The 17356-nt window shown below is 36.9% G+C and overlaps 1 protein-coding gene across 2 annotated transcripts in view; it reads left to right on the top strand.

Annotated features, from left to right (window-relative positions):
* The window catches only part of Cfap299 (cilia and flagella associated protein 299), a 499273-nt gene that overhangs the window by 176102 nt on the left and 305815 nt on the right, over positions 1-17356 (top strand). The window contains exon 4 of one of the 2 annotated variants that reach the window (XM_036201245.1): positions 8359-8391. The exons of the other annotated variant lie outside the window; for it this stretch is intronic. Within the exon in view, the coding sequence (XP_036057138.1) occupies positions 8359-8391 (33 nt within the window). The remainder of the gene's footprint in view (positions 1-8358; positions 8392-17356) is intronic. 2 annotated transcript variants of the gene reach the window in all.

The following is a 17356-nucleotide window of genomic DNA, read 5'->3' as shown; positions in this document are numbered from 1 at the left end:
ATCACAACGGGATGGTATAGTGGAGCAGAGCTGCTTGCCTCAGGCTGGCCAGGAAGTAGAGAGGACATAGTAACAGACAGGCCACAAGGGAATCTTGCCATGATACCCCAGGTAACCCACTCTCTTCAACTTGGTCTCACACCTTAATTTCTGCCACCTCCAAAAGAATTTGTATTGATCCATCAAAGAAAATTTCCACTGATTTGGTGAGCGCCCTTGGGCTCTAATAACTCTCCAAAGCCTACAGCTAACCCCCCAACAGGAGCCTGAGGGACCACGTTAGATTCAACTTATTATAACCATAAAAAATAATCAAATGAATTGATTAAACATCTAGTTTGAAAATCTAGAAAGATGTTAACCAAGTAAAACTAAAAAATTGGGGAGATGACCATTTCAAAAATTATCTAAGGAATTACAAACAAACATAACAAGTAGAAATGACAATCTTAGAAAGAAATTTTGCTTTTATTTTTGAGGCTATAATTTAATTTTAATGTTATTTTCCCTTTCTTTTCCTCCTGCAAACCCTCCTATATACCTCTTTCTTTATGTGTATTTGTATATATATGCATAGTAGCCAATAAAACCTACTGAGTCCGTGTATTACTTGTCTGTATGTTTCAGGGCTATGTAACACTGGACAACTAATCAGTGTGCTCTTCCATGAGGAGGACCACCTCTTCCTCCCCAGCCTTACTCATTGCCTATAGTTCTCTTCTCTGTGTAGGCTTGAGGTCTTGTAGCCTTTTCCATTCAGAAAAAAAGGGTGTTTTTTTGTTTTGTTTTGTTTTTTGTTTGTTTGTTTGTTTTTGGCATGTTTGTTGGTGGCATCCTTGTTCAACTCCCATATGGGAGCTCATTTTGGTGAAACTTTCTGGGTATAGCTTTTGATGTTACCAGGAGACACAGTCTCACAGCAAAGTCTCCAATCTTCTGGCCCTTACAACCTTTCTGCCCCCTCTTCTACAGTGTTCTCTGAACATTAAATACAGGAGTGTTTTATAGATGTAGCCATGGGACTGGGCTCTACAACTCCACACTTTGATTGGTTGTGGTTTTTTGTAGTGGTCTCCATCTGTTGTTTCCTTGATGAGAGGTGAAGACTATACTTACATGTGGGTATAAACACACTGACACAGACACACAGACACACAGACACAGTTTTATTATATAATATGTAAATGGTTATATATAATTAACACATTATATTTTATGCATATTATATGATATGAGATCAACAGAGGATGGCAGCTACTGTAACAATAGACACACTTATTCAGGAAAAGGAAGAGAGTCGGGCAACACTGCTTGTCCCTCAGACCTTGTCATATATGGCTTATCCTCTATAAAAGGCAGGTCTCCCTGCTTTTAATCTTCTGTAAGTGCTCTCATAGATTTCCCCAGACATGTTACTCCTAGGTAAGTCCAGATCCCATCAGCTGGTAGCAGAGGAGTGTAGCAACCACACAGTGATCTCTTTCCCTCCCTAACTGTAATAAGTGGAGAATTTACTGAGTGATCTTGACAGTATTGATGAACCAGTATCCTGTTTATTTAGATGATACATAACTGAGCTTCCCATTCCTTTTACCCACTCCTGAGTCCTAAGGGGAGGCTATATCTCAGCAGGAGAGGTCGTCTAAGGTATTCATTGTGAGTGCATGTGTGTGTGTGTGTGTGTGTGTGTGTGTGTGTGTGTGTGTGTGTACACTAGGGAGCATCTGTGGGATCTGGGGATCAAACTCATCTCACTATCCTGTGTACAAATACTTCTTCCCACTGAGACATCTTACTGGCCTGGCTGAAGTTCTTTGGATGTGAAGCCACGCCGGAACTGACAGGTGTTCTTTTTTTGGACCAGTTTTAGACTGTGGGTCTCAATACTTACTCATCTGAAATGGCTCTGAACCAGTGATTTCACTACAATGAAGACAGGAAAGTACTTGTGTTAATTTTCAGGACAGCCTCCAGTGCATTTATAGATTGCCTTAGTTCTGAGGTGTTCCTCAGAAGGCTTCTTTATTTGTCATTCTGTTGTCGTTTTTTTTAAACTTCCTTTTTTTTTATTCTTTGAGTCTTTCACATCGTGCATCTTGATCCCATTCATTTCCCCATTCCTTCATATCCACCCTTTGCCCATGCAATGCCCTTCCCCCCAAATAAAATAAATTTTAAGAGAAAAAAAGAAAAGAAAAAAAAATCTCCTCATGGATGCTGTAGGGTGATATAGCGAGTCACACAGTAAACCCTTTTGTCCATACATCTTCTCTTGCAAGTATTCATTCTTGGATGAATCCCCCATTCTCCTTCCCTACCGTCCCTGCTCTACTTCCTTTGTGAAGTAAACATGGCTGCCTCACTTTTATGAATAGTGTCCACTTTTGCATGGATCATTTATTATGTGATGGAGTGTGCTTGATATTAACAGGATGATTTGTTTCTCTAAATAGCTCCACATCTTGCTAGAACACCTGGAAAGCAAATCAGATAATATGACCTCTCAACTATTTGAGAATGCATATGTCAAAATGAATGTAAGTTAATGGTTGGTTACTGCCTTCTTGGGTGTTTCTTTGTACCCAGGTGATGGAGATGTTCTTGAGAGGAATCTGCATATCACTCTGGCATTTGTAATCAGGTATTAAGTATTTATTAAGTTATCCAGCAAGGGAAATTATACACATATTTTCGTGTGTGTGTGTGTGTGTGTGTGTGTGTGTGTGTGTGTGTGTGTGTGTTTTAAAGTGGTAAAGTTTTCTAGATTCTTGAAAAACTATTTAGGGAGGAGAAGCATCCAGTTCCAAATACTTTGAGTTGGGGTAAGTGGAGTTGGCATGAAACACAAAACATTCTATGTCTGAGCCCTGGTAAGGGCCTCCATCACAGCCCTGAGCCTCTGCAAGTTTCCAGAGTGGAGAGGAATGGAGAAACTGCAGGATCACATCTTCTTCATTAGGCTGTAAGCAGAGGAGAGTAGAAAGGAACTGCGGTGGGGTCGAGCAGAGGAGGGGGCAATGAACCGAGACTCAGACTCGTTTGTACCAGGCTCATCGCCGGTCATGACCCCCAGAAAGGAAAGGAGCGGCGTTTACCTTGTTTTGCAGCTTTCCCATGTGGCAATCTCCTTTGCACTCTCTCTGACAGATGGCCACTCAGCCTCTTCCTAAATAGTTGAAATATTTTCAGTGATAGGAAAGCCATTCCTTTGGAGGTTGTCTTTTTCCACTTTGGCAAGCTAGAATTAGACTGTCGGTGGCATTTTTATTAACTTTGGTTATTGAAGCCTGACTATTTACATCATCCTTTTTAAAGCTTTCTTGCTCATTTTATGCTAAAAAAGAGTAAATCTTTCTGCCATTCTTTAAGCCTTCGTCGCTCTATATAACTTTTTGGTAGTCCCTACATTTTATTGTTACTTAAAAAAAAAACAAAAAAAAACAACCAAAAAACAAAAAAAACCCTTCAATTTAAAAACTCAAAGTGAAACATACAAATTGCAGTATGTAACTCATAAGTGCTTATAAATTTCTATAGTTCAGAAATGACTAAAAAATGAGGCAGCTCTCTGGTCACTATCCAGAATAAGAACCTGAATATTACTGACAACAAGTAAATCCCACATGTGCCCCTTCAGGCATGACCGTCCCACTCTCACAGGTGTTCTGCTTCTGCCAGGAATGTCATGCCACTCTGTCAGTCCTGAACTCTTATAAACACAATGGTATTTTCTGACTTCTGTCATCAAATGTTTCATTTGTAAGAAGCACCATGTCATTGAAGGCAGATGTGAGGCATATTACTTCATTTGTCAAGGTTTTTTATTTTATTTTATAACACTGAATAGAATAATGGAATCTTAATGGAACACAATTTATCATTTCCTCTATGGCTACAACACTTCCTGTCCTACTTAAGGTATATTTCTATATCCCACTTAAGGCATATATTCTATCCTACTTCAGATATCTCAGAATCACTAATACGTACTCTTTTTATACCATTTGGGTGTGTATTTCCCTGAGATGGCTATTTTTTCATATACTGTGAAGTAGGGATCATGGCACATGGAGTAGTCATTTGCACCTCTCTGTAGGATGCCAAACACATGAAGATATGTTCTATTTCAAAGTATCAGTCTAGGTAGCTGAAACTTAAGGAGTTTCTAGCATAAAATGCAACTGAAGGCCGTTGGTTGCAGGCTTACATGTGGGCATAGACTGAGGAGAGTAATTCTGTTGCAAGCCAGGGACACTCAGTCATGTCACCCCAAACTAGAGTTGGTACTTTCAGGCATGATCAATGTATTATTATTGAATAGAATATGTTGCAGTTTCTAATGACCTGGATGTTATTTTAAATAGCATATCCTATGATTGTAGTCTTTGATTACATTAGCTTCTGCTACACTATAATTAAAGGTTGTATTTAATTAAGAATTATAGTAAAAGAGATTGTATGTGAATGATTAAAAAGTCATGTCTTTTTCTTTTCTGGTCCAATGGGATTAACTTGAAGGTCAGAATTTACATTTTATCTTACTAATTTTACTGAATTTTTGTGTTATTCAGGTCATTTGTCAGGTCATTTGTCAACTTATCAGGATGTTCACATTCAAAAAGTAATTAATTCAACATCATAATTATCTCTAACTGTGCACTCAATGTCAGAAAGTTTGATAAGGAAGTGATGGATGGTCAGTTCTGGGTACTCCAGGGTCATCTCTTTCTGCATCCCTGTTCAGGGTCTTGAGAGGGGCTTATATTCTTGTCAGAGCAATTTTCTTCCAGAGTCTATTTATTTTACCTCTGTGTAAAGACTATCCAAAGCATAGTGTGGTGTATGTCCAAATGTCATACTTCGGCCTTGAGCCATGTCTCCTGTGAGAAAACAAAACATTTATGAAGAGTAGCCTTCATTTAGCCAAATTAAAAAAAACAAACAACAACAACAACAACAAAAACAACCAAAACCAGCTTAGGTATGCATTTATTCTGATTGAAATTACATTTTATTCAAGGCATGATGAAAGCATGATGTGAATTATGGATCTGTGTCCTGTCATGTTAGATCTAATTTCTAGCTGGTCCTTTACATTTCTATTGAATATATAATTCTTCACTTTCTAGATTATTGATCCCCAGTTTAAACACTGTGATTATATTCTCTCTTCTGACACCTGTGATCATCACAGGATGCCTGCTTAATTCCTCCTCACTAGGAGGGGCACCATTTGCAGCTTCACCATTATGTGTTTTATATTCACATCTTATGAACCAGTTTGTTTTTCTCTGATAAAATGAGAATGAGAGACTAGAATATGCAGTCCTGTTGAGGTTAAGCTGTGTTGTTTGTAAACCAATGGGTCTAGAATTAAAGTCCCTAATCACTACTGTTAATGTGTATATAGTTTGAGCTTGTCTACAAAATTTGAATTACTGAAGAGATAATGATTTTAAATCACATTAATAATGAACACAGATTCAAAACTCTCTCAGTTATACTTTGTGATTGTGTTGTTGTGAATTCTCTTTTTTTAAAAGGGGGCCCATTACTCCTCATCTTGCAGACTACTACTGTTACATCCTTAGGAAATCTTTCAGGTCTGAAATTTGTGTTTCGAGTGTAAGGGTTCATTTATTCCTAAAACACTACCAGTAGTGTTTTTATAAGGCATGTGACCAAATCATAATATGTGCTTTAAGCAATGAAGTAATGAAAGTTGTTGACTATCAGTAGGAAACTTGGATGCTATGTAGTTGATTTTGGGATATGAGGGGAAAAAAAAGCTAAAGCTCACTAGATCTCAAAGGGAAAACTAAAAATCCATGAATAATAAACAGGGAAAATATTTTTAAAAGGCAGGGTGTCAAATTCCTATGACATCAGTTTATATATATATATATGATATACACTCATATATAGCACATAACCAACACTCCAAGTGACCTTGGCCACTGAATGAAGGCCATATTTTTGAAAGACTTGAGTTGTACTGAAGCAGTTGCTGAAATAGGGTAGGCACAAATATGCTTTCCTTCCATTCGGTATATAGAACTTTCCCCCACCTGTTTATTTTTCCTTAAACAAACATATTATCTGATATAACCAATCCAAAGAAAATGTTCTCTCCCAACACATGAATGAAATCCCCTCTCACTTCCCCTTTGCTAAGTCCTGGAGATTCTGATGTAGTTCGGACTCTTGTATCATTTTCATGTCACTTTTGGAATCACTTCAATGAGTGCCCAGAATTATTTTCAAACATTTGATCAGCTTCTGTTTAAGCCTGCTTTCTCCATCGAGAGTGGGAGTTTATTTTCTGTATGCAAGCCTATTATAACACAGACTGGAATCCCTGTGCTGAGATGAAACTTTATAGAAATCAGCTTTAGTCTTAACATCTTTGATAGGCACAAAATGACAAAATTAAAAATGTTACACAAAATTGTCTCTGTTCTTTGTTTCAGTTGTGGAGTGGCAGTAGTAGTGATGTACCAACAAAACCAAAACACCAGAAACAAACAAGATCGACGGCATCCCAAGTCCTAACAATACAAAATTGATATAAAATGACTTAATAATATAAATGTTAGACTAAATATTATAAAACTATTAATAAGGTTCCAATCAAATCAGTGATGCTGTAAAACACTCACAGTCAAATCCAAATAAAAAGACATTTAAAATGGAGATAAAAATAGCAATGTATAGTCATTCTTTTTCATTCTAAAGGACAAATAATACTTTAAAGACCTAAATCTTATTCAGTTATATCCATGGTATATATATGGTATTAAGATGGGCCATCAAAACAATACATGCTTGAAAACAGTCATGAATTTGGGCCTCACTCTTTTGTTAATGACTAATTTTTGCTCATGTAAAACTAATTATTGATTAAATATTCTTTACATTTTCAAAAAGAAACATTGTCAGTAAACAATTCAAGAATAAAATCACTCCATTTCTCTTTTAATTTAATTGAAGGAGGCTGTTCTCAGAAAGATCCTCATTCCACAAGAAGGGACAAGTAGAGATTATATTTGTCAGTGGAGTCATGGAACTGTAATTTGTTTTTCTGTATTTTTCCTCTGTCCTCCCAATTTTAGCATGATTTATTATTTCAAATGGTAACAGATAAAATGTTCACTGAAAAACGTGAGAAGAAAATTTCATTTTGTACTCACATTTAGAGATTGTGAAACCTGGATTTTTCTGGTTGGAGCCATTATCCCCAGCATAATCAGAATTAGTTCCTTCAGGTGTTTGCCTGAGAAGTGATGGTGTCAGTGTTAAGTGTTGTGGGATGTTCTGTTCACTTTCCAGAATTCTCCTCCTCCTTGTCCCGCCTACCCTATCCTTCCTGCCTGGCTACTGGCCAATCAGCACTTTATTTATTTCAACCAATCAGATCAATACATTTGACATACAGAACATCCCACAGCAGTTAAGAGCATTGCTCTTCCAGAAGACCTGGATTCAATTCCCACCACCCACTAGGTCACTCAAAACAAGTCCAATTCCAGGGACTCCAATGCCCTCTTCTGGCCTCAAGCAGTAGACATGAACATGCTGCAGAGATACACATACAGGCAAATATGGCCACTTAATAAAGACACAGGAGTGGGGGGGGTGAGTTTTCCCTAAGGAAGTAAGGATTGAAATCTAAAAAAAGAAACTTAAAAATTTCTATTTGAAAAACTAGGATTGTAGGGGAAGGAAATAACATTTAGTTATCAAAAGTTCGAGGAGCTTGGAGTGTCTATAGAAAAGTCATAAAAGTTGGAGGGCAATGAATGTAAGCAAATGAACCACCACCCCAGCCTCTACACCCAGCACTGGTTTAGCCAGCTGTCCATAGAAGATTTGGATTTGGATTTGTCCTTAACTAAATAGAAGACCTCAAAGAATGGTAGGTAATAGTCTAGTGTAGCTAGAGTTTTCTCTCCAGGTCTCACCAAAGCAGTAGCTGAAAGCTGAGACTTAAAACTTAAAACTGCTTTTCTTACCCTTCACTGTCACTAGTCTAGTGTCCCATTTCCTTGTCACATCTTGACTTACAGTACCAAGTTGTGACAGGTAAAACTCAAGATGTGTTCTAGAAAACCCCAGAGCAGGAATTGATTTACCAACCTTCCAGTATGTAGCCTTGTTTAGATCTAAAGAAATGGTTTCTTTTATGAAGTTTCTAGACAGTAGCATGAATAAATATGGTGCATGGGCAGGTGGCTCACAGTTGGGTTCATGTAGGCATATATAAAGATGTGTGACTAAAGGCACACTGAATTCATTAGGATCAGGACCATCAAGCAAAGAGGGGATGAACATTTTTCTAGGTGAATGCAGGGACAACAGTTGAACACCAAAACAACAAATGCATATCATATTGCACATTACAGAGGTAGGCTTTCATGGCGTTCAAGCCCCTTGCCTTAAATGCTTGCCCTAGAGTTCAGTTTGATAACAGAAAGAAAATGTTAACATTAGGGAGATGAAAGGGAAAATGAAGGAGAGGAGAATTTGGAACTGACCCAATATTGTCTTCAAGGAAAGTGCATTCAATCAGAAAAAACTCTAACTGAGTTCATTTCACATTGGCATGATCACACGTTTTGCCACCAGTGAAAACAGAGGCTCAGAGGTAAGTTAATTTCTGTTACAGAGAAAAAAATTAAAGCTAGTTTTCTTACCAACGTTATATAAAATGCCTATGTTGGCTAAAAGAGAAGTGACTATAATTGTACTTCAGGTTTCATTGAAATAGTTTACTCATATTTTGGACTGTGGAAGTTCAATGGTTTGCATGGCGTTTCTGTGCAGATGCATTTTCTTTCAAGCATTTCCCTTTCAACCAGATGTACAATACGAATGTCTGTAACATTATTTTCCAAAAGCAAAAAGTAGCCTAATGGGAGAAGAAGGAAAATACCAAATATGATTTTCCTAAAGTGTTTTTGCAATAATCATTTTTCCTTAAACATAAAAGAAATTACACTCATACATCTTACTGTGACTACAGACTGGAAAACTGAAAACCTAGATTATATAGCCAAGAGGAAATGATTATGAAACGCTCCTTCTGACTTTACTGCATCTTTTCAAAGAAAGGAAATAGAGACTAACGTCAGGAATGTGTTTTCAAAATGAGTTTTTAGCTTCTGGTATTTGTTCTGAGTTTAATCTGAAAATAAAATTAAAAGAAGAGATGTGTTTGTTTCTTTGAGGACTAAAAAAAAGTTCGTATGTCATTTACTTAGTAATATCATTATGTTAACCCCTCATTTTGTTTAGATCTTTTAATCAGGAACTAATATAATGGGAAGGACACTAGAATCCCTGACCTAGATCCACCTACTTAATAATACTTTAAGTTGGCTATTAAATTATTTATTTATTCTCTCTCTCTCTCCCTCCCTCCTTCCCTCCCTCCCTCCCTCTTGTGTATGTGTGTGTGTGTGTGTGTGTGTGTGTGTGTGTGTGTGTGTGTTTATTTGTGCCATAGTGCTCATGTGGAGATCAGAGGAAAATTTATAGGAATCTGTTTTCTCTTTCCATCATGTGAGTTCCTGGGATGAAACTCAACCCTCCCATGTGTCCTTCCTCTTTCTATTTTTTAAACTCAGGCCTTTGTTCCTTTAATCCTTGTTATATGTGCACATATATTTATAAATATATAAATGCAACGTACTTGGTTCATATATGTTACTGGTATGTATATGTTGTCAGGGCTAACTATTTGGTAATGGATAACCAATTGGTGTGCTCTTCTCTGGGGAAAGACCATTCTCCTCCTCAGCGTTCCTTAGTTGCCTGTAATTCTTTGTCAAGCATCAAGCTGTTATGAGCTCTCCCCACCTCCCCCATAACACTCATCAAGGAAACTTCTCTTTACAAAAATGAGAGACCACTGCAGAACATCACAACCAATCAAACTGCAGAGTTGTGAAGTGCATCCCAACTGACATATCTACAACATAATTCCTGCACCTAAGGCTCAGGGAACACTGCAGGAGAGGGGCCAGAAAGAATGTACGAGTCAGAGGATCAGGGACTTTGCTGTGAGATTGTGTTTTCAAGTAATGTCTGAAGCTACACCCATGAAGTCACATTAATGTTGATTTTTAATGTACTGAGTACTTTAACAAGAATTATCAAAAATTTATATAAAATTCTAGATTGAATGCTTATTATAGTTTTTAGAGAAGGACAGCTTTGCCAGACCACATGAAATCTTCTCAAGGAAACAGTGGACTAACTGCCTTTGTGTGTGAGTGTGTGTCCATGTCTGTGTATTTGTGTGTGTGTGCATGCTTACCCATGTGTCCACATGTAGTGGTCAGAGATGTACATTATGTTTTTCTATATCACTGTCCACTTTATTTTGTGAGACATTTCTCTTTGAACCATGAACTTACTGATTCTCCTAAATGAGCTGGCCAACAAGACCCCATGATTTTCCTGTCTGTAACACACAGAACTGAGCTTAGTGATGTGAGCAGCCATACCCACTTCCATTTTTTAGCAGGTGCTAGGGATTTGAACTCAGAGACTCATGGTTCCACAACAAGCACTTTACCCTCTAAGCTGTAGCTCCAAACTACCTGACTTTTATATTCTTATGCGAGTCTTGTCCTATTTCTGTGAGGAGTCAGTTCCTAGCTATTCTAGCACGTGAGTGAATAAATGAGTGGGTGAGTGAATTAATGAACATATGGGTTAGTCAACAAGCAAATCTTAATAACAACTATACATTTTAAAAATGAAAGTTCTATTCTTCAGTCTCATTGCCTCACTCTATGACAAATAACATCTCATAAATCAGTCCAGAAACATTTTATGACCAAAGACAAGCAGTCACCATTACAGTAATAAATATGTAATGATGTACTAATATAGAAGTCCAATTTTTATTGAATTAAAATTAAAAATGCAAATTTCCTTTTCCATATTTTACCTGATTACTTAGATTTTGCCCATGTGAATACAGCTTAAGTTTTTCATGTAAACAATGTATCGATCAGCTTGTTATTTGTTCATATAGATCTGCCCTAGTTGTTTTAAAGGTTTCATAGTATTTCCTGATACAAGAACATTACCGTTTTAATCCACGCCACAAATGATTAACTAAAAAAAAAAAATTCCCTTTGCTTCTGATGTCATAAAACTAAGAAAAGGTTTACTTTGTATACCCTCCTCTTGAGTGAGATTTTATGTGAAATGAGTTTCTAGTGGGTTTTTACACTTAATTTATGATAATTCTTTAATGATTTTGATAATTCTTGTTTGGAATTTTCATACTTGCTATATAGATGGCATGAAGTGAGAAAATCAAAACAGAATAAATTCAGGCTAGGTTTTGGAGAAAAAATAATTCCTTTATATAGACAAAAGATAAAAGCCACTTATAAATACCATTTCCATTCTTTTTGTATTGTGTCTTTTGGAAATCAGCTTAATTTTTACTTTCCTAGTGGTAATATAAAAGTAGAATACTTAGTACTTTTGCTGTGTAGTGCTATGGTATCCTGAATTATCAACCTTATTAGAAATGCTTTTATCTGGCCATATAGATAATAAAAAGCATTGTAAAGGTAGAGAGAGTGTCCATCTTGTTATTTGATATATTCTTTACTGCAGCAGGATGTCCAGGTACTAAGCAATGTTTAAAGCAGGAAAGGCCAGGAGTTAAAATATGTCTATAATCTCAGAACTAAGCAAGTTGAGGCAAGAGAACTGTAAGTTTGAAGTCATCCATGGCTACTTAGTGAGACCCAGTAAAGCCATAGTAATACCTACTATGTTAGAAAATTCCTAAACTATATGCATATATTAAAGGAATTTAAGTGCAGTACCATATAATGAGGGAGACCATGCCCCAACTAGTCATCATTTGCTACCAAATAAAACAACCAATATGGGGTAATTGTTTACATCTTTTCCAATTGTTGACCAATATGGTCCCATAGAACCCCTCAAACATTACAGACCATTGTCAGTGCTATTGGTTACCCTCCAAACCTGATGGTAAACCCCAGTTGCTGAAGACACTGTGTACTTATGGCACAGAACATCGAGAAATAGATGCATACCACCAGATAGAAAATTAATCATCATTCTCACCCAACTATGAACAAGCTACAATAGAAATCTGCCTCCAAGATATACCCTTCTGGTGGGAGGAGGGACAATTAAGATCAAGGTTGTTTGGTACAGTCTCAAGAAATCGTATTGTTTTATGTTTACCTAAAATTGTTACATATATTCTCCCTTTCTGTCTGTCTCTGTCTCTCTATCTCTCTGTCTCTGTCTCTCTCTGTGTCTGTCTGTCTGTCTGTCTGTCTCTCTCTCTCTCCTTCTCTGTGTCTGTCTTATACAAAGTTATGCTACTTGGGCTGACATGCTCCCTATGAGAACCATGAACTAACAAAAACTCCAGTACTAGCCATGAGAAACTTCCTTTTGAAAGGTTTATCAGGGTAGTCCAAATGACTCCTCAAACAATATAGACTATTGCTGATGTCTTCGGATGCCTCTCAGAGATTGAAGATACACCCCTTCTACTGGAGGCACTGTACTCTTAGGACAGTGAATCGGTTATTAAGCTGGGTCTAACATGAAATCTCCCTTCCTATGGCCGATCCATAATACCAGAAAGTACTATGAAGTTGCTAAGGAGGTCTGGAGAAAGCAATTAACAATTCTACATTGAGGTGACACTTCACCTATGAACCATAAAAATGAGCAGCATGGCATATCTAGAAGAAGGCAGGAATCAATATAATTATATTTTGATTAAAATATAAAAGTAAACTATTTTTAAAAAGATACGCCCTATAGCACAATAACAGTACAAATGTTATAGGAATAACCAACAACTTTTGGATTGCATTTAAGCCTGGCCCATGAGGCAGAACCCAAGCTACTGTTGTTAATGGTGCCAAGAACCTGAGGCTAGACAGCTCATGGGCTCTAGTGGAAAACTTACTACCATTGTTCTGCTAAAGGAATACATAGACCAATACATCATTTAACCCTAATCAGAGAAGCTTCTCCTGGTAGATGGTATTTAACACAAAGACCCACAGCTGGACAATATGCACAGAGTGAGATACTTTGGAGCATCCAGTCCTAAATGAGATGTCTTTAACAAAGATAAGAAGCCTTTTCATGAAGGCTCAGGGGTCAACGTGGAGCCAGAGGAGGACAAATTGTAAGAGCCATAGGTGATGGATGACCCTAAGGAAACATTTTCTTCTAAATACAATGTGGCGGATGTACATATGAACTCACAGAGACTCTAGCAGTATGTAAAAGTATGCCTTCACAATTCTAACCAGGCAAGATCCCAGATCAGAGAAAGAGAAGTGGGCACAAAGTTCTACCCCTAGCTAAAAGCTATTTGCAGTTGATAGCTGCTAGGAGAAGGAAAATAAATTTTCTTCAGTGCAGTGACATTTGCTACATCAACCATACTCCAGGGCAGGACTCGTGGCCAGGAACAGTTGGCCATCCCCAAACAGGTTATTTTGCTTTGTGTTTTCTTTTTTAAATAAAGAAGAACCATGACGTTGGGTGGGTAAAGTTGAGGGAGATCTGGGAGGAGTTGGGGAGGGGAAAGAATATGATCAAAATATACTGTATGAAAACTTAAAAAAATTAAAATATATAAAAATAAGAAAGGCGGAGGAGGAAGGGGGAAAGAAAGGAGATCTTAGCACCCAAACAAAAACAAACCAAAACCAGAAAGTGAGGCAAAGAGAATGGGTAGAGTATGGAAAAGGGGAGGGAAAGATGTAGATACACCAAGGATTATAGTATGGTCATAAAAATTGTAAGAGTTTCTTAGTTTGGGTTTCTATTGCTATGAAGAGACCCCATGACCATGGCAACTCTTATAAAGAAAACATTTAATTGGGGTGGCTCACTTACATTTTCAGTCTATCATCATCATGATGGGGAGCATGGCAGCCTGCAGGCAGATATGGTGCTGGAGTAGCTGGGAGTCCTACATCTTTCAGGATACGGGAAGTGGACTGACTGTCACACTGAGGGAAGCTTGAGCAAAAGAGACCTCAAAGCCTGCCCCAACGGTGACACACTTCCTCCAATAAGGCCACACCTCCTGTTGGTGTCACTTCCTTTGGGGACCATTTTCTTTCAAACCACCATGTTCTACTTCCTAGCCCCACAAAGAGTGAATTGTAATAAAATCAAAGTCACTTATAAAATGTCAGTATTTTTTGACTTCAGAAATGTGTAGTTTTTCAGAATACCAAAGGAGTGGGTGGCATATGTCTAGCTGGTTTCTGCCTGTAGAGAGGAAGCATTAGAAGAACATACATATGGAAAAAGAAGGGTTGTTTTGGTGATTTGGTTTATAATTTAAACTGCAAAAAAGGTGAAAACAACAACAAAAAAGCAAAACCTGGGGAATGTGTCATGGTAAGGTGAAGTGTGTTTTTTCTATATCCCATTGCAGTAGGAAGGGGAAATTATAGTGATGATTCTCTCATAATGGGCAACATTGGAAATTATGTTGATCTAGGAGCCCACACAATAAAAAAATATGAAGATTCAAAGGAGCTTGCTTTTATTTTAGATTAGATATAAAGCACGTCCTAACCAAAATTTCTTTTAAATTTTTTTATATTCAACTTAATATATTTAGATATTTTTATTAAAGACATGTTATCTTATTTTTTATAATCATTTACAAGTGTCAAACTTAGGTAGTTTGGAAATGTTATAAATTTTTGGATTTTTTTTCATCTTGCTGTATCATTTTCATATCATTGTCTCTTGTTCTCCCAAACATTTGAAGCCTATTCGTGGAAAAAAAAATACCTGAAATTCAAGCACATACATTGCACATACACGTTCATATTGTTTATCACTCACCGATGGGACTGACTGATAGATGGCCCTAAAGAAGCAGAGGTCAGCCTTCAAATAGATTTGAAGTAGCAGGGTTCCTTCAGGTCTGAATATACACCTCATGTGGCTTTCCTCACTTCTTTATTGAAGCTAAAGCCATGGGAGCCCGATGCTGCTCAGAGCTTGAAGAAGGAACTGACAGAAAGTTCAGCTCATGGAAAACTTTCTCCTACAAGTTAGAAAAACATTCTGGCTTCGTCCTGCACATACATTCCGCCCCAAGGCTTCTTGCTACTGTTTTCCGAATTACTCACTGACTTGCTGAATGGCAGTCACGAGCAGTGTTCTTACTGCAATGCACAGATGTTGCTATTTTCCATGATTTTCTTGGAGTAAGTAGAGGGCTTTCATGTTGAAAAAAAAAATCATTTTGGATGTAAGAAAAGAACTTAGATTTTTACTTTACAAAATTCTATACGCTACCTACCTCTTTACTCTAATTTTTAAAAGTAAGTTTATTTAAGGAACCTGTCTTCCTTGGCATTGATAGAAAGCAGATGTTAACAGCTGGATGAGGCTAGGAGGTTTAGTGGGAATAATAAAGAAAAATATGGTGATGTTGTTGAGGGTGAGAAGTGGGGTTAGAAGACTTGTAGAGAGCAGTAAAGCAAAGAAAGAAGATGAAAAAAAGCAGATGTAGTGAAGAAAACGATGCATGAAATATTTTGTAGAGGCTTAGGGTTGCCTATATTTAATGAAGATTTAATTGGACATTTAAGGGCCTTAATTTCTATTTAAAAATTTTATTTACTTTGTTTTTTGTTTTATATCTAGGGTGCAGCTTCCCCTCCTTCCTCTCTTCCCAGTCCCTTCTCCCACCCCTCCTCTGTTCCCATCCCCCAGTCCCCTCCTCCTGATTAGGAAAGGGCAGGTTTCCCATGAATATCAACAAAACATGGCATTTTAAGTTGCAGTTAAACTAGGCACCTCCCCAAGTGTTAAGGCTGGGCAAGGTGACCCAGTATGAAGAGTAGGGTCCCAAAAGAAGGCCCTTAGTTTCTAAGATTGTTAAATCCAGGCTTAGAACCCAGTATGAAGCATGGAGTATGGATGAATTCCTTGGAAAATTTTCCAAGGTCTTTAGTACATATATGTATGATATTTGAACTTTGTGCTATAAGTTATTGCTGTAAGTTGTTGCAATTGCAAGTTATTAAAACTAATCCACATCATATTAAATAATGTTACTTTTTCAAGAAGGAATCATGTCATGTGCATTTTTACAATAGCAAACTAAAGTGAAATCTGAATAGTTTTCAGAGGTATTAAAGGGCTTTTTCTGTGCTGTTATTAAGCTATGTTGAAGAATTCTGATAATTATAATTTGATGTTGATGCAAATGTTTCTAAGGTCTTTATGCTAGAAAAAGATCTTTGGGAGATGGTAGGCTTTGTGTAAAATTATTGGAAGGTTTGGTTTCCATAATCTGCTAAAAAACAAAAGTCATTAGCACTTTATAAATACTTAAGTACAATGGCAGAATATTTGTATAACATCATGAGTTTTAAGTAGTCAAGTGTATAATGTACAAATCCTATTTCAGTTAGTTTTTTTTTTTTTTCTTTTCTTTTCTTTTTTTTTCTTTTCTTTTTTTTTTTTTTTTTTGAGACAGGGTTTCTCTGTGTAGCCCTGACTGGCCTGGATCTCCCTCTGTAGATCACAATTACCTTGAACTTACAGAGGTCTGCCTGCTTCTGCCTCCCTAGTGCTGGGATTAAAGGCATACGCCACTATCACCCAGCTTTAATTAGTTTTCTAATTGTTAGGTGTTATAATGGAATAACCAATGAGATTTTATATGACATTTAGTATTTACCACTTTTCCTTATTTTTTTATTTGACACTTGAACTAACTTTTTTCTTTTCTTGTTGCTTCCTTCCTTATGTTCCTTCCATTATGTAGCCCAGACTGGTCAGGAACTAAAAATTTTGCTCCCTCTGCCCATCAAGGGCTAGGATTACAAGTGTATTTACAGCGTACCAGGTAACAGTTCCTTTTTTAACATGCACCTATATAATTTTTTTATATTTACATCAATATTGCATGTATCTATTCTATTTTTAGTTTTCCAATGATAACTGCTCTATCTATAAATTTGAACTTTTACATACCATATTAGATTAGAATCTGTGATTATGCTGCTCATAGAATTTGTATGCTAAAGCAATAATTTTTCTTTACTAGTCCACAAAGGACTCTCAAAATGATAGAATGAAAAGAATGTTTGAAAAAAATAATAAATGTGCTTTAGTAATTTCATCCTGCTGCATCGAAATCATATCTTGTCACCATTTTACCTATAGTACACTTCTTAAGATATTTTAACTTACTGAATAAATATTAAGGTCTATAGATTTTTAGGCAATTTACACACTTATTTTCATACTGTGAGATAGTTTTCCTAATGGACGATATTCC

Source organism: Onychomys torridus, chromosome 10 (genome assembly GCF_903995425.1).
Source record: "Onychomys torridus chromosome 10, mOncTor1.1, whole genome shotgun sequence".
NCBI lineage: Eukaryota > Metazoa > Chordata > Mammalia > Rodentia > Cricetidae > Onychomys > Onychomys torridus.
The sequence above is the reverse complement of the archived record's forward strand: the minus strand, read 5'-3'. Positions and strand labels throughout refer to the sequence as shown.